Raw genomic sequence first — 19,668 nt, 5'->3', positions numbered from 1 at the left:
TTGGGTATCGACCCGAAACTGTGTAAGCCCTAAACATTTGAAAAAAAGAATCATGTCATCTGCCTTTTAATCCATTAAACTGTCTTCAGTCTATTTTTTTGTCAAAATTGCCCTGTTAATATTCCTTGTCTTTACTGTTGAAAATTAATAACATGTATACTCGTACTCGACTTGCGTTTCTTTTGCGTGTGAGTATATATAAAAATCTCTTTTGCGGTTTTTTTTTGCAGAGTATAATTTTTGAGTGGTGATTAAGTGGTTTCACAATTTAGTTTTAGTTTTCACAAATGTCGATTCTTGGGTTAGCCTTCGCGTATATACATAAACTTATTACACATGCAGAAACATATACATTTAAACATAAACTTATCACACATGCAGTAAACATATACATTAAGAAATAAATATATCACAACTGTGGTAAACAAACACACACACACAAACACAAACACAAACACACACACACAGAGTCCACAATGTCCACAATGTTCAAAACACACGTGCACGATACAGTTAATGTCACAGGGGTACAGAAAATGTCAGTATCGGTTGTGCCCACCACGTGCATCAATCACCGCTTGACACCGACGACCCATAGATGCAATCAAGTTGTCAATAACACGCTGTTGGATGTGCTGCCATTCATGCTGAATGCATCAAGAAGCGCCGGAAGTGTTGATTCCTTCTGCGAACGCGTCAATCCAACTCGTCCCATAGATGCTCAATCGGGAACAAATCTGGTGGCTGGCCAAGGTAATTTCTGGATGTTGTTGTGGTGTAAGAAGTCCTGACAAACACGTGCAATATGCGGTCGAGCGTTGTCCTGCTGGAACTATCCGCCATGAACGTTGACCTGAGGAAGAACGTAAGGCTGTAGGATCAAGTCTCTGTAACGCACACCTGTCAATGCACCTGCCACATGCACGAGAGGCGTCCTACCACCGTGATTAATTCTGGCCCATACCATGACACTCCCGCCGCCAAATGGGACAACCTGCTGCACACAGTTGGGGGCGTAACGTTCACCCCGACGTCTGTAGACACGTGCGCGCCCATCAGCACGTTTGAGTAGGAAACAGGACTCGTCAGTAAACAGTACATTTCTCCACCTTGCACGTGCCCATCTAACCCTCTGTTGGCACCAAAGCAGACGGTCCGCCAGATGACATGGGGTCAATACATGACGTCGAACAGGTCTTCGTGCAAAAGTCCAGCCTCCCTCAGTCTGTTGCGTACCGTTTGATCTGATATTCTGCGTACCCCAGGGATCTGTGTGGTTGTAGACGTGGCTGTGGTAGTGCGGTCTCGGAGTTGTCGCAGCCGGATGTATCGATTTATGCTTGGGTTGTCACCCTTGGTCTTCCTGACATTGGTCAACTCGTCAACTTGTCGTCAACTCTTTTGGTGTTGTTGTATCGGGTCCACAGTGCGGAGATTGTCTGTCTGGATACGCCAAAGTGCCTGGCCACTTCTTGCTGAGTTGCTCCAGCTTGTAATCTCCCAGTGGCGTTGTTCCGTTGAGCTGCATTCAGTCTTGACATTCTGCCACCGCCTCTACTGCCGTTATAAGGACTGTATGAACAGCTGTTGATGTGGATTTTTATACCCATTCAGCAGGGGGCTTGCATGCCTAAATGCAGGATCCTCTGCTGCACGTTTTTTACAGGCGGTTGCGTTTGGATGAAGCTGTAAAATTGATCCCCAAACGCTACGTTTATGTGCTTTGCATGTGTTTTCGCGAATTATAGACACATCATCTTTCTGTTTGACTTATTTGGTTCTCATTTAATGTAATTATTTTAGATATTTGGCAAAAAGTGGTTTTACATCTATGTCAAGTTTCTTTTTTGAAGAGTATATATACACACACACAAGATTAAAAAGACTGCAAACAATAAACAACGTACACAATCATATTTTACAAGACTAACCTTGATGTTGAACCAGTTATCCCCGAGAGCATGAGACCATATGTGTATGATCCTCTGATGACGAACTCGTTGTCTGAGTTAACATGTGGCTTATATTCCTTAGGCTCACTGATTTCCATCAATTCAGATATCTGAAAATTCGTCATCCTGCCAAATGAATATTTTATGTCGATGAATTCGATGAATGTCTATCAGTTACAATATCGTCCTTGAAATTCTAATACCTCAAGATCATGGCACCATGACAAATGCAATATCTCCCAGAGTAATCCTTCCATGAATAATGTAGCATATAGATAGATGCCAGTATCGATCTTCGGTTCCAATGGCTCTAGCTTACCAAGTTACCAAGTGATAAGTACACATGTACTTCATACAATCGTTTTTACTTCCTCATTCGAAAACAAAAAATATACTTTTTACGTTAATAATAATAGAGATTTTGCGTGATTATGTCTTAGATCCTCCGCTGAGAGTCTTCTTTTGGAATCTTTAAGCTGGAGCGATATGACTTGACGAAACACAATATGCCCGTTACACGATTTATCTTTTGGATTCAAAGCAAGAAGGAACTACATCTCACATATAATATGGAGACATTATGCCCTATTTCAATGTGTTCTATTAAGGACCTTTGAAGGTACGAATTCTAAAGTAAAATATATGAGAAATATTCGATTAGAACTTGACGTCAATGTGGCCGTAACCAAATATCTACCGATAGGTTAGGTTAGGTTTTGGATGTATGCAATATGAAGACCCTTTAATTAAAAATTAGGAAGCATTTAAACTTGTAGCTGAGGAGTGGGAAACAATGAAAACGCGTTAAAATTGCACTCCAAAAACCTTGATTCCAGTACGCCTGCTAAACCATGAAACTCCTGTAAGTGTTCAAATGGTTTAATTTGCCATACTGACTTCAGAAAATGCGTGATTTCATAAAAAAACCATGAACATGCCAAAATGCCAATTTACAAATCAATAGCGTGTGTGCCCACCTCTGGTTGCGATGCACGCAACGCATCTTCGTCTCATGGAATGGACCAGGCGTCGCACAAAGTCCTGTGGGATATCTGTCCATATCTGCTGGAGCATGTTTCGAAGTTCCTGGAGTGTCTGTGGAACAGGTAGTTGACGTCGAAGGCGCCGATCTATCTCATCCCACATGTACTCGATTGGTGAGAGATCAGGGGAGCGAGCAGACCAGGGGATGACATTCACGTTGTTTTGTTGAAGGGATGCCTGAACAAGTCGAGCAATATGAGGCCGGGCGTTGTTATGTTGAAAGATAATGCCTGGGCCATGACGGCGTAAAAACGGTAGAACAACAGGGCCGATGATCTCGTCGCGGTAGCATTGTCCATTGAGATTTCCCTCTACCCGCATTAAACGGGTCCTCTGTCTTCCTGTAATTCCGCCTCATACCATAACGCTGCCGACCCCGAACTGATCTTCTTCCATGACAATGATTGACGTAACGTTTACCTCGACGTCGGTACACTCGAATCCGTCGACTGCATGGCCGTCCAGCGTAGACGCTGTCTGCACCACTGTAGACGTGCTTGACGGTAGTTTCCTGTCAAAATGAGACGTCTGGGTCTTCTGGCGACAATCCCTGCGCATCTGAGGCGACGACGTACAGTTGGTGAAGATATTCGTCGAAGGCCAGGGATGCTTCTTGCAGTCACTGTTGCTGGCTGGAATCGATTTCGTAGGTGTGTTGTTCGAATCCAGTTGTCTTGTCATTATTGGTCACGCGTGGCCGAGGATGGTCTCTGACTGCATTCGTCTGTTGCCAACGTTGCTATAAACACCAAATGGTGTTTCTGTGGACGTTAAATTGTCTTGCAACATCACGTTGACTCGATCCTGCTTCAAGCATACCAATGGCTCGCAGACGCTCATTTTCGGACAGGCGTGGCATTTCGTAATGTTGAAAAATTGCGTAATTTTGTTGTTTTTCTCAGTGGTTGTTGTCAGCACGATACTAAACAATGCATATGGAATCCCGTTAACGCACGTTTTAATACCCATTCAATACATGGGGCTTGCATAAAAGTCATCTTTTGCATGGAATGCATGCTTTTCTGTTGTAGTTTTTGTGACTTGATTCCATACATGTACTACAATATTGAAAACCAAACTTTGTTTGAAAAGTACACTAAAATATTGGTGTCACAGGAACTTTTGTTGTTGAGTATACATGTATTGTTTTAAATTTTTAAAGGATACAACATTCTCCGAATATTGATTTTTAACTGTTCATCAAGAATTTATGAACGGAAAATTCCTGTTGAGAATAACTAGTTTCATGCTTGGACGCTCTGCAGAGGTGCGTCCCTTGGGCACGCCAGAAACCTATGATTGTGGGTTCGAATCCCGATTCGCCCCGATTATGTTTCTAGGCTTGTCTGCACCATACCCATGCTCGTGGTTTTCACCGAAGTGGTAAACGTTCGAGACCTGCATCACTTCGGGCTTTCCTCCCACATTAAGCTGACACGCCTTGATATAACTGGAATACTGTTAAAGGGGGCGTTAAACCCCACTCACTCACTTAATGCTTTGAAAAATGTTAATACTTTAACGATTAAGGGTGCATTGTGAAAGAGACCCGCGTCCCAACGCTGGCAGGATGCACGGGTTCAAGGGTAGAGACGAGATTCTCGCTGCACCCGTGTTAGCTTAGATTCTCTCTCATAGCCACACCCGTGTTGGCTTGAGTCCTAGATTCTCTTTCATAGCCACACCCGTGTTAGCTTGAGTCCTAGATTCTCTCTCATAGCAACATCCGTGTTGGTGGGCGTTCCAGATTCGGCATCAAAGCACACGCGTTGGTTCGAGTATCGATGTCACCACTGAACCCGTGTTAGCTGCAGTCCTAGATTCTCCCTGTCATCGACACACCCGTGTTGGTTGGCGTCCTAGATTATCCCTGTCATCACCACACCCGTGTTGGTTGGCGTCCTAGATTCCCCCTGTCATCGCCACACCCGTGTTGGTTGGCGTTCTAGATTCTCCCTGTCATCGCCACATCCGTGTTGGTTGGCGTCCAAGTTTCTCCCTGTCATCACCACACCCGTGTTGGTCGGCGTCCTAGATTCTCCCTGTCATCGCCACACCCGTGTTGGTTGGCGTCCTAGATTCCCCCTGTCAGCGCCACATCCATGTTGGTTGGCGTCCAAGTTTCTCCCTGTCATCATTGCAACGTGTTGGTTGGCATCCTAGATTCTCCGTCATCACTGAACCCGTGTTGGCTGGCGTTCTAGATTCTCCCTGTCATCGCCACACCCGTGTTGGTTGGCGTTCTAGATTCTCCCTGTCATCGCCACATCCGTGTTGGTTGGCGTTCTAGATTCTCCTTGTCATCGCCACATCCGTGTTGGTTGGCGTTCTAGATTCTCCCTGTCATCGCCACACCCGTTTTGGTTGGCGTCAGAGGTTCTCCCTGTCATCACTGAACCCGTGTTGGTCGGCCTCCTAGATTCTCCCTGTCATCGCCACATCCGTGTTGGTTGGTGTTCTAGATTCTCCCTGTCATCGCCACACCCGTGTTGGTTGGCGTCCTAGATTCTCCCTGTCATCGCTGTGATGTACAATGCAGTTATGACGTAGTTGTGACGTACCTGGGATGTACAATGTAGTTATGACGAAAAGTGACGTACCTGGGATGTACAATGTAGTTATGACGTACCTGTCATGTACAAGTTATGATGTAGATGTGACGTACCTGGGATGTAAAATGCAGTCATGACGTAGTTATGACGTACCTGGGATGTAAAATGCAGTTATGACGTAGTTATGACGTACCTGGGATGTACAATGTAGTTATGACGTACCTGTCATGTACAAGTTATGATGTAGACGTGACGTACCTGTCATGTACAATGCAGTTATAGTGTACCTGTCATGTAGTTATTGTCTTACTGTGACGGGGCGGTCGGGTAGCCTAGTGGTTAAAGCGTTCGCTCGTCACGCCGAAGACCCGGGTTCGATTCCCGACATGGGTACAATGTGTGAAGCCCATTTCTGGTGTCCCCCGCCGTGATATTGCTGGAATATTGCTAAACGTGGCGTAAAACCAAACTCACTCACTCACTCACTCTTACTGTGACGTAGCTGTAAAGTATGCGTTCTTGTGCTGTAACCGTGCTGCAGTTTTGGTGTAGTGGGGATGTTGTGGGACTCACTCCAATGCCTTAATATTAACAGCACAGTGGCGCTCACCCCAACAATTTAATGTTTAAAAACAGTACAAACACATTTATTCCAGTAGATTGATATTCACATAGTGAACCTCATAGCACGAGGTTCTCAAGACGGGAAAATCTGGAGACTTGACACGACAAACGCGGTTCTTGTGGACATAGAACTTGCGGAAGCCTATTGCGTGCAGGTCCACCAGCAGCTTAAGGGCAGGTACGGACGCGGCTCGGGCCTTGAATGCCCCGTGGAATTCCACAAGCAGCTGTCGCACCCGGCTCAGCTGCCCCGACGACACCATCTGCGGCAGGGCACTCCACTCCGCACCCTCAACGTCCATCTTCAACACGTCGATGATGCGCTGTGACACAAACACATAGTGAAAACACACTCGTCAGTGAAAACACAGTGAAACAGAGTTAAACAGTGAAACACGCTGAAAAGTAAAACAGTGAAACACAGCGAAACACGGTTAACTTAGGGACCGACCATTTGATAGACTGTGATTTTATCGAAAAACATACATTGTTCCAGAAAAATCTTAAAATAATCACTATGCTTCAGACTGTTGGAAAAAAGAAATTGCCTGGCACATTCGTTGTGATATTGAGTGTAGTAATGGAAGGGAGAAGGCTTACTTCTGTATGTTGAGTGTAGTGATGGAAGGGAGAAGGCTTACTTCTGTATGTTGAGTGATGTGATGGAAGGGAGAAGGCTTACTTCTGTATGTTGAGTGATGTGATGGAAGGAAGAAGGCTTACTTCTGTATGTTGAGTGATGTGTTGGAAGGGAGAAGGCTTACTTCTGTATGTTGAGTGTAGTGATGGAAAGGAGAAGGCTTACTTCTGTATGTTGAGTGATGTGTTGGAAGGGAGAAGGCTTACTTCTGTATGTTGAGTGTAGTGATGGAAGGAAGAAGGCTTACTTCTGCATGTTGAGTGTAGTGATGGAAGGGAGAAGGCTTACTTCTGTATGTTGAGTGTAGTGATGGAAGGAGAAGGCTTACTTCTGTATGTTGAGTGTAGTGATGGAAGGGAGAAGACTTACTTCTGTATGTTGAGTGTAGTGATGGAAGGGAGAAGGATGACTTCTGTATGTTGAGTGATGTGATGGAAGGGAGAATTCTTACTTCTGTATGTTGAGTGTAGTGATGGAAGGGAGCAGGCTTACTTCTGTATGTTGAGTGATGTGATGGAAGGGAGAATTCTTACTTCTGTATGTTGAGAGTAGTGATGGAAGGGAGAAGGCTTACTTCTGTATGTTGAGTGTAGTGATGGAAGGGAGAAGGATTGCTTCTCTATACATGAGTGTTCTGATGGAAGGGAGAAGGCTTGCTTCTGTATGTTGAGTGCAGTGATGGAAGGGAGAAGGCTTGCTTCTGTATGTTGAGTGCAGTGATGGAAGGGAGAAGGCTGACTTCTATATACATGAGTGTACTGATGGAAGGGAGAAGGCTTACTTCTGCACGTTGCGTGTAGTGATGGAAGTGATGAGGCTTACCTCCGTATGTTTAAACTGCCGCTTGAATGACGACAGTGATCGTAGTTCCCAGCCTTTCTTCATTACCACCTTGTCGCTGCCAGCAATGCCCAGCTTATAGAAATGAACCCGTGGCGACCTCTTGTGGCTCTTCACTTTCATACTGCAAAATCAGAGGAATCGCGTAACATCCCCTTTTTATAAATGTTTTCCAGGGTATCTCGTTGCGTATAGCTCTATCTCACGCCCTCCAACCGCCACGTGTGAAGTTTGGGTCCTCACTTTACTATACGCGATTAGCCAGTCTGATAGCATCATTTCAATAAAGTTAAAAAATAAAAGTAAAACCTATCTCTCTCTTTTATCTCCTACACCTCGTGATAGTCAGATAGCATCATTTTAAAAGAGCAATAATAAAAATGAAACATCTGCCTACCCTTCTTTCACATTGTCTTCCACGGCTGTCTGAATACGAGGGGAAATCGAAGAGTTCGTTGCCTCCTAGATAGTGGTTTGTGTAATATGAGGTTTCAACATGTGTGTCCTTAAACAGATGAATTAATCCCGAAACAGACACGGTGATGGGATTTAAGTTAATTGAATTTTTGGCATGTTTTGTAAAAGAATTTTAACAAGATCACAAATGACGGTGGTTTCTTTTTATGCTGATGGGGCGGCGGCGGGTGGTGCGGCGGTGGGTGGTGCGGTGGCGGGTGGTGCGGCGGCGGGTGGGGGGGTGGCGGGTGGTGCGATGGCGGTGGTGCGGTGGCGGGTGGGGCGGCGGCGGGTGGTGCAGCGGCGGCGGCGGATGGTGCGGTGGCGGATGGGGCGGCGGCGGGTGGTGCGGCGGCGGGTGGTGCGGTGGCGGGTGGGGCGTTGGCGGGTGGGGCGGCGGCGGTTGGTGCGGTGGCGGGTGGGGCGGCGGCGGTGGCGGGTGGGGCGGTCGCGGGTGTGGCGGTGGCGGTGGCGGGTGGTGCGATGATCAGCGCATTGTGTATTGGTGTCAGAGGTTGATTATATTGAAAATTAACGTGTAAACAATTTGCTTCGAACGGGTTTCTATGTGAGGCCACGGACAATTCGCCTTACCTTCGTAGTTATATATGATATGCATCTCCGTCTGAACACTGTCGAAAGTGCAAGCAGATTATGTACATTGTTGTCTACAAAACGTTTGAAACAGCTATCTGTTGACTTTACCTCGGGTCAAAGCACAAGACCTGGCACCGGTAGTTCTTCGCGACGTCGTCATCAAATGAGAAGTCGTGGTTGATGCTGCAGATACAATATAATACATCTTAAAACCATAGTAGTGAACTGTATAGAGGGATGATGTGTGCACGTTCAGGGCACATGCAAGATCGTTGTGTATACATTCAGGGTGTATGGAGGGACGCTGTGTATACATTCAGGGTGTATGGATGAACGTTGTGTATACATTCAGGATGTATGGAGGGACGTTGTGTATATATTCAGGGTGTATGGAGGGGCGTGGTGTATACATTCAGGGTGTATGGGTGGACGTTGTGTATACATTCAGGATGTATGGATGAACGTTGTGTATTTTCAGGGTGTATGGAGGGAGGTGGTGTATACATTCAGGGTTTATGGATGGACGTGGTGTATACATTCAGGATGTATGGAGGGACGTTGTGTATACATTCAGGGTGTATGGATGGACGTGGTGTATACATTCGGGGTGTATGGATGGACGTGGTGTATACATTCAGGGTGTATGGATGGGCGTGGTGTATTCATTCAGGGTGTATGGATAGACGTGGTGTATACATTCAGGGTGTATTGATGGACGTTGTATATACATTCAGGTTGTATGGATGGACGTGGTGTATACATTCAGGGTGTATGGATGGGCGTGGTGTATACATTCAGGTTGTATGGATGGACGTTGTGTATACATTCAGGGTGTATGGATGGACGTGGTGTATACATTCAGGGTGTATGGATGGACGTGGTGTATACATTCAGGGTGTATGGATGGACGTTGTGTATACATTCAGGTTGTATGGATGGACGTGGTGTATACATTCAGGGTGTATGGATGGGCGTGGTGTATTCATTCAGGGTGTATTGATGGACGTGGTCTATACATTCAGGGTGTATGGATGGACGTGGTGTATACATTCAGGGTGTATGGATAGACGTGGTGTATACATTCAGGGTGTATGGATGGATGGCGTGTATACATTCAGGGTGTATGGATAAACAATATATAAACTTTTACGGCGTATGGAGAGACATATTTTACACATTCAAGATGGAGGAACGTTTTGTATGTATTCAGTGTGCCTGGAGGAACATTCAATATGTATCAATATTGTATACGGTAACCACGACGACCATCTGTGATATCGGCGAGGGGTGGGTTTTATCCGTCGTGTGAGAGGACATGTTTTATCTGTGGTGTCAGTGAGTGAGTGAGTGAGTGAGTGAGTGAGTGAGTATGGTTTTATGTTAATATTCCAGCAATATCAAGGCGGGGGACACAAGAATAGGGTTTCACACATTGTACCCATATCTGGAATCGAACCCGGGTCTTCGGCGTGACGAGCGAAAGCTTTAACCACTAGGCTACCCGACCGCCCCTCTGTGGTGTCAGAAAGCAGAGGTTCTGTCAGATGTCAGAACAGGACAGGTTTAAACCGTGATGTCAAGAGAGGTTTCATGAGGTGTCGGAGGAGAATACGTTCACTAGCTTTACATAGGTTTAGATACACAATTACACATATGATCACATCAACTCATTTGGACCTAAACCCCAGTTGAGCTAAGCAATAACTATTTCACTGACCCAAACGAATATACAAGGCACGGTGTGATTGGCCGAAAGTCTTCATCGTCACACAATTCCCAGCCTCCATCACCGACCTTCCCCATCCGCAATCTCCGGCGACATAAGTAGTTGATGTTGTCAAGGTAACTGAAACACAGAACATATTCCAGTGAAAAATCTTTTGACAAGATATATACTGACTTCGAGCCGACGTGTCTTTGATTTATGCCCTTAATGCCGAACGCAAGACAGGGTGACAAGTGCCATATTTCAACGTATTTTGGTATGACACGGCAAAGGGACAAGGCAACTTAAAAGAAGAGCATAACATCACGTGCACGACTCGGTGACATATGGAGTGTGTGGAGAGTGTGGAGAGTATGAAGCGGGTTACCTGTGGTAGATCTTGAACAACGTGGAACTGTTCAGTGTGTGGAGTGTGTGGAGAGTATGAAGCGGGTTACCTGTGGTAGATCTTGAACAACGTGGAACTGTCCAGTGTGTGGAGTGTGTGGAGAGTATGAAGCGGGTTACCTGTGGTAGATCTTGAACAACGTGGAACTGTCCAGTGTGTGGAGTGTGTGGAGAGTATGAAGCGGGTTACCTGTGGTAGATCTTGAACAACGTGGAACTGTTCAGTGTGTGGAGTGTGTGGAGAATATGAAGCGGGTTACCTGTGGTAGATCTTGAACAACGTGGAACTGTCCAGTGTGTGGAGTGTGTGGAGAGTATGAAGCGGGTTACCTGTGGTAGATCTTGAACAACGTGGAACTGTCCAGTGTGTGGAGTGTGTGGAGAGTATGAAGCGGGTTACCTGTGGTAGATCTTGAACAACGTGGAACTGTTCAGTGTGTGGAGTGTGTGGAGAGTATGAAGCGGGTTACCTGTGGTAGATCTTGAACAACGTGGAACTGTCCAGTGTGTGGAGTGTGTGGAGAGTAAGTAGCGGGTTACCTGTGGTAGATCTTGAACAACGTGGAACTGTCCAGTGTGTGGAGTGTGTGGAGAGTAAGCAGCGGGTTACCTGTGGTAGATCTTGAACAACGTGGAACTGTTCAGTGTGTGGAGTGTGTGGAGAGTATGAAGCGGGTTACCTGTGGTAGATCTTGAACAACGTGGAACTGTCCAGTGTGTGGAGTGTGTGGAGAGTAAGTAGCGGGTTACCTGTGGTAGATCTTGAACAACGTGGAACTGTCCAGTGTGTGGAGTGTGTGGAGAGTAAGCAGCGGGTTACCTGTGGTAGATCTTGAACAACGTTGAACTGTCCAGTGTGTGGAGTGTGTAGAGTGTGTGGAGAGTATGAAGCGGGTTACCTGTGGTAGATCTTGAACAACGTGGAACTGTCCAGTGTGTGGAGTGTGTGGAGAGTAAGTAGCGGGTTACCTGTGGTAGATCTTGAACAACGTGGAACTGTCCAGTGTGTGGAGTGTGTGGAGAGTAAGCAGCGGGTTACCTGTGGTAGATCTTGAACAACGTTGAACTGTCCAGTGTGTGGAGTGTGTAGAGTGTGTGGAGAGTATGAAGCGGGTTACCTGTGGTAGATCTTGAACAACGTGGAACTGTTCAGTGTGTGGAGTGTGTGGAGAGTAAGCAGCGGGTTACCTGTGGTAGATCTTGAACAACGTGGAACTGTTCAGTGTGTGGAGTGTGTGGAGTGTGTGGAGTGTGTGGAGAGTATGAAGCGGGTTACCTGTGGTAGATCTTGAACAACGTGGAACTGTTCAGTGTGTGGAGTGTGTGGAGAGTATGAAGCGGGTTACCTGTGGTAGATCTTGAACAACGTGGAACTGTTCAGTGTGTGGAGTGTGTGGAGAGTAAGCAGCGGGTTACCTGTGGTAGATCTTGAACAACGTGGAACTGTTCAGTGTGTGGAGTGTGTGGAGAGTATGAAGCGGGTTACCTGTGGTAGATCTTGAACAACGTGGAACTGTTCAGCTTCTCAAGCACGTCCTTGGAAGGAAGATCCACCTGCCGAAACACAACGAAGCTGCACGAAGCCCACACAATACGACCAACTTGTCACGCCTGGAAATGCCTCGCCTTACACGAGATGTGACACCTGGATGAACTTCTTACCTAACACGTGACATGACATCTGGATGGAGCGCTAACCTAACATATGGCATGACTGCAAGAAGTGCAGTGATAGGGTATATTGTTCAGGGTGTTGAATTGTGTTTTCGTGAATAAATCTGTTCATTAATGTTTGTTATTAACTGTGTCTATCAGTGTTTCCACCATAATAAAAAAAAAACCATACACCAGATACTAGGTGATAATTGAAGCAATTAGTGTGACGTTTTTAAAAAAATGTTTTGAAAATGACCGAAACATTAATGCTGACATTTGTTTATGATTTATAATGGAAATGTATGCATAAGAACTTCAGTGAATCACGGCGGCCATCTTGAACATTTGCATGTGGCTTCAAGAATATATATGTTAAATTATTTTCTGATGTTTCTGATAAAAATATCTACATAGAATGCAATAGGAGTCCGTTTACTTTATCAAGTGTGAAAACAATACGAAACAATCCCTGAAATGTAAGTATTCTGTGTGTTTGTTTGTCGTGTATCGCCGCACTCGGCAATATTCAAGCTATATGGCAGCGGTCTGTAAATAATTAGTTGACATAATGAACATCGTTCGACGCAATTGTGATAAGATGGCATGCATCAACCAAGTCAGCAAGCCTGATCGCCCGATCCCGTTAGTCGCCTTTTCGACAATCACAGTCGCCTTTTACTGCAAGCATGGATTCAAGCAGACAAATTCTCTACCCGGATCTTCACGGCTGGAAAATAAAGGATTAACCCTTTCAAAATGTGAGGAGGATAATACGTTTGCGAGAGTGATGAGTTGTCCAACATCAGTTTCTATATTGCCAGAGAGTTCCTTTCACTGAAAATAAACACCAAAATCATGTCACGGGTTTTGGCACTATAAATCTTACCGAACCAAGATGGCGGAGCTGGGCGAGTGGCGATTTATCAATCAATGGCATGCTCCGTTTGTGTGACTCTGTATCCTCGCTGAGTTGGTCAGGGCTGGAGACAGGTGTTTGGACAATCAAACCTTTCGGGTTTCTTATCTAAAAAACATATAGAAGTTCCCCAGCATTTTAATGGTAAAAAAACCCGTTGACACCACACAAAGTGATGGAGGCTGGAATACCAGTTTGAGATGGTGTACACTCGCAGCCTTTACAACAAATGACCTTTCAGCATGGAAACCAAACCAGATTTGGGATGAAGGCGTTTTGTAAGAGGGAATTCTTGTTGTCTTCCTGTAACGTATCAACTTGCTACTTCCTTGGTATGAATGATATGTTCTTTTAGGGACCGGACATTTTATATTATCAAAAATAAAGGTGCTATGAGCTACAAAATTTATTAAATAATTGAAAAAACATATTTAAGCTCATAGTGTTATTTCAAAAATTATTCAGTCTTCATACACAATTCCTCACCCCACCGAAAATCCGAATATCAGAATTTTAGTGGTCGGTTCGGAAACAGTAAATAACACGCAAACCGTTTCTACTTTCTTTTTCGCATGTTGTGTTGAGTGCATGAGTTCGGTTGAAAAATCTTGACATCAGTTATATGTTGATGCGGTTGCTGTCAATTATCCTTCAATACGATGTCATCACTTACCACAGGTGAACGCAGCAGGAAGAGGGTCACCAATTATCCTCCATTACGATGTCCTCACTTACCACAGGTGAACGCAGCAGGAAGAGGGTCACCAATTATCCTCCATTACGATGTCCTCACTTACCACAGGTGAACGCAGCAGGAAGAGGGTCACCAATTATCCTCCAATACGATGTCCTCACTTACCAAAGGTGAACGCAGCAGGAAGAGGGTCACCAATTATCCTCCATTACGATGTCCTCACTTACCAAAGGTGAACGCAGCAGGAAGAGGGTCACCAATTATCCTCCATTACGATGTCCTCACTTACCACAGGTGAACGCAGCAGGAAGAGGGTCACCAATTATCCTCCATTACGATGTCCTCACTTACCAAAGGTGAACGCAGCAGGAAGAGGGTCACCAATTATCCTCCATTACGATGTCCTCACTTACCAAAGGTGAACGCAGCAGGAAGAGGGTCACCAATTATCCTCCATTACGATGTCCTCACTTACCACAGGTGAACGCAGCAGGAAGAGGGTCACCAATTATCCTCCATTACGATGTCCTCACTTACCACAGGTGAACGCAGCAGGAAGAGGGTCATCATCACAACTGCGCATGAACCAACAATGATGCCGCGGTCCTTTCGGGACAGCATGTTGAAGATGTTGTATTTCTGAAAGCAAACAAGTGATTCTCAGCTACAGAGGCACACTGCCATATAGAATCACCAAGTGATATATCTGTGTTCACAATCAGGTTTATTTATCTCTATCTATATACACCTACATGACACATGATTGCTTTTGAAGCAATACATTACACCATGTGCAGCTACTATGTGGGCGTTTATATGAGTACATTAAACCATGTGCAACTACTATGATAGCGTTTATATGAGTAAATTAAACCATGTGCAACTACTATGTGAGCGTTTATATGAGTACATTACACCATGTGCAACTACTATGATAGCGTTTATATGAGTACAATACACCATGTGCAACTACTATGTGAGCGTTTATATGAGTACATTACACCATGTGCAACTACTATGATAGCGTTTATATGAGTACATTACACCATGTGCAACTACTATGATAGCGTTTATATGAGTACATTAAACCATGTGCAACTACTGTGATAGCGTTTCTATGAGTACATTACACCATGTGCAACAACTATGATAGCGTTTATATGAGTACATTACACCATGTGCAACTACTGTGATAGCGTTTCTATGAGTACATTGCACCATGTGCAACTAATACCATAGGTGACGTGAAATGGGGTTAAACGTCGCGTTCAAGATTATTGCACTCATATAGCGATGTGCATACACGTGTGCGTGCGTGCGTGCGTGCGTGCGTGTGTGTGGCTGCTTGTACTAGTCCGGGTTAATGCCGATTTTATAGTGCTAGACCACTGAGATACCATGCTGCAGTTAAACATGAATACCCCATTCAGACACAGCATACTGACTCCGAGCTGACCATCGAGCTTGGGATCGATCACAGGATCGTCCGCCCTCCGTGCAGATGCTCTACCACTAGGCCACGGAGGCGGTCCTAATACCATAGCTATTATAGGAGTACATTACACCATGGGTAACTAAAATGGTGACGTTTGAGTACATTTAAACATGTACACTACTGTAGAAGCGTTTTATGAACTCATTATACCATGTGCAACTAATATTACACTCACGTGTACGGGCAGAGGGTCCGTCTAAGCTCAACTTTCCTGCTGCATTATGTGTATATGATAACCTGTAACCTGACATAGCCTGCACAAATAGGAGACACTTAACAGTCTGCACGTGCGACAGGTGCGTGCTACAGTGTTGAACCAGGAGGTGGTGCTAATAGCAGTAGCCTTGTCTAAAATGTAGTGTTGATTCAGTCTTGGACATTTGACACTTGTTAAACCCTGACTGTAATACATAGTTTCCCGTGCACCGCCAGAGCATTACTCTCCATATAGAGCATTACTCACCTCATAGAGCATTATTACTCACCCTCTTGTGCATTACTCACCCTCTTGTGCATTACTCGTCCTCTTGTGCATTAATCGGCCTCTAGTGCATTATTCCTGCTCTTGTGCATTACTCGTCCTCTTGTGCATCTAACGGCCTCTGGTGCATTACTCGACTTCCTGTGCATTACTCACTAGCTTGTGTATTGCTCGTCCCAATGTGCATTACTCGTCCTCTTCTGCATTAATCGCCTTCTTATGCATTAATCGTCTTTTTGTGCATTACTCACCCTCTTGTGCATTACTCGTTATCTTGTGCATTACTCGTCCTCTTGTGCATTACTAGTCCTCTTGTGCATTAATCGCCCTCTTGTGCATTACTCGGTCCCTTGTGCATTGATAGCCTTCTTATGCATTACTCACCATCGTATGCATCAGTCGGCCTCGTGTGCATTATTCCTGCTCTTGTGCATTACTCGGCCTCCTGTTCAATGCATTACTAGCCACCCTGTGCATTACTCGCCTACTACTACTTTGTACTACTCGCCATACATGAAACAACTTGCCTTCCTGGGCCTTGATCAGGAACGCTCTCGTAGCCGTTTGCTTTATTACCATGAGTGCTTTGTGAATAAAGGAGTGAGTGAGTGTGTTAGGTTTAATGCCGCTTTTAACGTGTCAGCTTAATGTGGGGGGAAAGCCCGAAGAGATTAAGGTCGCAGACGTTTACCACTTCGGTGAAACCCACCAGCACGGGTATGGTGCTGACAAACCTAGAAACATAATCGGGGCAAACCGGGATTCGATACCACAATCATAGGTTTCTGGCGTGCCAAAGGGACGCAACTCTGTACATCGTGTGAATAAAGGACTACGCATTACCTTAATTCGAATATCAACAAGCATCTCCAGGAGTTGTCGCCGGTCCAAAGCGGTTAAGGGGCGGCGGGGTAGCCTTATGGTCAAAGTGTTCGCTCGTCTCGCCGAAGGCAAGGGTTCGATTCCCGACATGGATACAATCATGTGTGAAGCCTTTTGCTTGATATTGCAGGAATATTGCTAAAAGCGGCGTAAAACCATATACACTCACTCACAGCAGTTAAACTCATAAATGGCATTCAAATAAATGTAAAATATGAAAATGTGTAAAAATACTTACTACAACACCGAGTTGCCCGACATAGGCACCCCCCCCCCCCCCCCCCACACACACACACACACACACACACTCACACACACAAAAAAAACAAAAACAAAAAAAAACATCAAATAAAATGACGAGCGATGTTTTTCCTGGTATCATGTTAGAAATCGTGACTCTTTGCTCATGCTAACTATGATGCTCAGAAGGGAAGAGGGGAGTAGGCAAACACAAACCCTTGAATAGAAGCGAATTTCGGAGTGGACAAAATGAATACTAGTACATACCCGCGATGAGAAGTGAGTAAACAAGTACATACTGCTTGGAATATGACAATACGCCTATATCGTAGGTCGGGGTGTGCCAGATTGCTCCCCCACTAATTATGCAGACGGATTATCCCACTAATTATGCGCTTGGTTGATGGAAACACTTTCCTTAATCATGCCCGCTGATGGGACAGCGACACAGCCGTATGTTGACAACACGCCACGGTGGTCGTTGTCCTCGTTGTCCTAGTGTACGTCTACGTGTACTGGTCAGGGAATCAACATGAAGTCTTGATGCAAAGGATGACCTCGGTAGAACACCCGATATCAGGACATTACGCTCTGGGCCCTGTTCCACAAAGCGACCTTAGTGCTAAGTTGGTCTTAACTCCCATACTTTACCATAGGCTTACGATCAACGTAGCACTAAGATCGCTTTGTGGAACAGGGCCCTGGTCAATAGTCCTGGAGATTATGTCCTGGTCAATAGTTTAACACTTTGAACAAATAGTGGCATTGGTCAACCTCTCGACATCTGGAGATCATTTCCTTGTCAATAGATTAAATGTACACGAGGTTGTGAACAGATGTAACATATCACCCTGTAGAACCAGGCAATGCAATACAACGTACGCTTCCCCGGTGTTGACAATATCCCTCTGTAGAACCAGACAATAACATATTACTCACCCCTCCCTGGAGTTGACGATATCCCCCTGTAGAACCAGACAATAACATACAACGAACCTTTCCCGGGTGTTGACAATATCCCCGGATAGGACCAGACAATAACATACAACGAACCTTTCCCGGGTGTTGACAATATCCCCGGATAGGACCAGACAATAACATACAACGAACCTTTCCCGGGTGTTGACAATATCCCCGGATAGGACCAGACAATAACATACAACGAACCTTTCCCTGGTGTTGACAATATCCCCCTGTTGAATCAGACAATAACATACAACTCACCCTCCATGGTGTTGACAATACCCCCCTGTAGAATCAGACAATAACATACAACTCACCCCTCCCTGGAGTTGACGATATCCCCTTGTAGAACCAGACAATAAAATACAACTCACCCTTCCCTGGTGTTGACGATATCCCCTTGTAGAACCAGGCAATAACATACAACTCACCCTTCCCTGGTGTTGACGATATCCCCCTGTAGAACCAGACAATAACATACAACTCACCCTTCCCTGGAGTTGACAATATCCCCCTGTAGAACCAGACAATAAAATACAACTCACCCTTCCCTGGTGTTGACGATATCCCCTTGTAGAACCAGGCAATAACATACAACTCACCCTTCCCTGGTGTTGACGATAGCCCCCTTGAGAACCAGACAATAACATACAACTCACCCCTCCCTGGTGTTGACGGTATTCCCCTTTAGAACTAGACAATAACATAAAACTCACCCCTCCCTGGTGTTGACGATATCCCCTTGTAGAAGCAGACAATAAAATAACACTCACCCCTCCCTGGAGTTGACGATAGCCCCCTGTAGAACCAGACAATAACATACAACTCACCCCTCCCTGGTGTTGACGATATCCCCCTGTAGAACCAGACAATAAAATACAACTCACCCTTCCCTGGTGTTGACGATATCCCCTTGTAGAAGCAGACAATAAAATACAACTCACCCTTCCCTGGTGTTGACGATATCCCCTTGTAGAACCAGACAATAAAATACAACTCACCCCTCCCTGGTGTTGACGATATCCCCCTGTAGAACCAGACAATAACATACAACTCACTCCTCCCTGGTGTTGACGATATCCCCCTGTAGAACCAGACAATAACATACAACTCACCCTTCCCTGGTGTTGACGATATCCCCTTGTAGAACCAGGCAATAACATACAACTCACCCTTCCCTGGTGTTGACGATATCCCCCTATAGAACCAGACAATAACATACAACTCACCCCTCCCTGGTGTTGACGATATTCCCCTGTAGAATCAGACATTTCCCGACCAAGACGGTAACTCCCGCCGTCCATGTACTGACACCGTTACCGTGCATCTGCAGCATTTTTTCCACGTGACTGACACTTCTACACGACAGCGCACGTGCTGCACGCGTATCACGTATTTTCTGACATCAATAACTTGATTCATTGATATCTGTAAAAGAATTATTGATCATTTGAAACCCGTGTTTTGATTTCTTAACATCTTGGTGCAACCACAATATATTAGCATCTAGGCAACAATATTAT

The 19,668-nt window shown here is 45.2% G+C and overlaps 1 protein-coding gene across 1 annotated transcript; it reads right to left on the bottom strand.

Annotated features, from left to right (window-relative positions):
- Positions 1-6,195: 6,195 nt before the first annotated feature.
- Positions 6,196-19,481, bottom strand: LOC139459451 (probable methyltransferase-like protein 24). Its single transcript, XM_071240897.1, has 9 exons — positions 19,375-19,481; positions 18,976-19,057; positions 14,622-14,723; positions 13,361-13,498; positions 12,305-12,372; positions 10,423-10,551; positions 8,814-8,888; positions 7,635-7,776; positions 6,196-6,495 (listed from the first exon to the last, which is right to left on the bottom strand). The coding sequence occupies exons 1-9, from the start codon at positions 19,479-19,481 to the stop codon at positions 6,196-6,198; spliced, it is 1,143 nt and encodes a 380-aa protein (XP_071096998.1).
- Positions 19,482-19,668: the final 187 nt, after the last annotated feature.

This window comes from Haliotis cracherodii, unplaced genomic scaffold (assembly GCF_022045235.1).
Source record: "Haliotis cracherodii isolate W230 unplaced genomic scaffold, xgHalCrac1.p SCAF_13, whole genome shotgun sequence".
NCBI lineage: Eukaryota > Metazoa > Mollusca > Gastropoda > Lepetellida > Haliotidae > Haliotis > Haliotis cracherodii.
Note: the sequence above shows the minus strand (reverse complement) of the source record. Positions and strands in the feature narration are given on the sequence as shown.

Excerpts from the sequence above, each read along its gene's own strand:
- LOC139459451 (XM_071240897.1), bottom strand. The coding sequence starts at position 19,481 with ATGCTGCAGATGCACGGTAACGGTGTCAGTACATGGACGGCGGGAGTT. Across the intron at positions 7,777-8,813 it reads GTCTTGTGCTTTGACCCGAG|TATGAAAGTGAAGAGCCACA; the intron begins GTAAAGTCAACA and ends CTGATTTTGCAG. Across the intron at positions 6,496-7,634 it reads GGCAGTTTAAACATACGGAG|CGCATCATCGACGTGTTGAA; the intron begins GTAAGCCTCATC and ends TTTGTGTCACAG.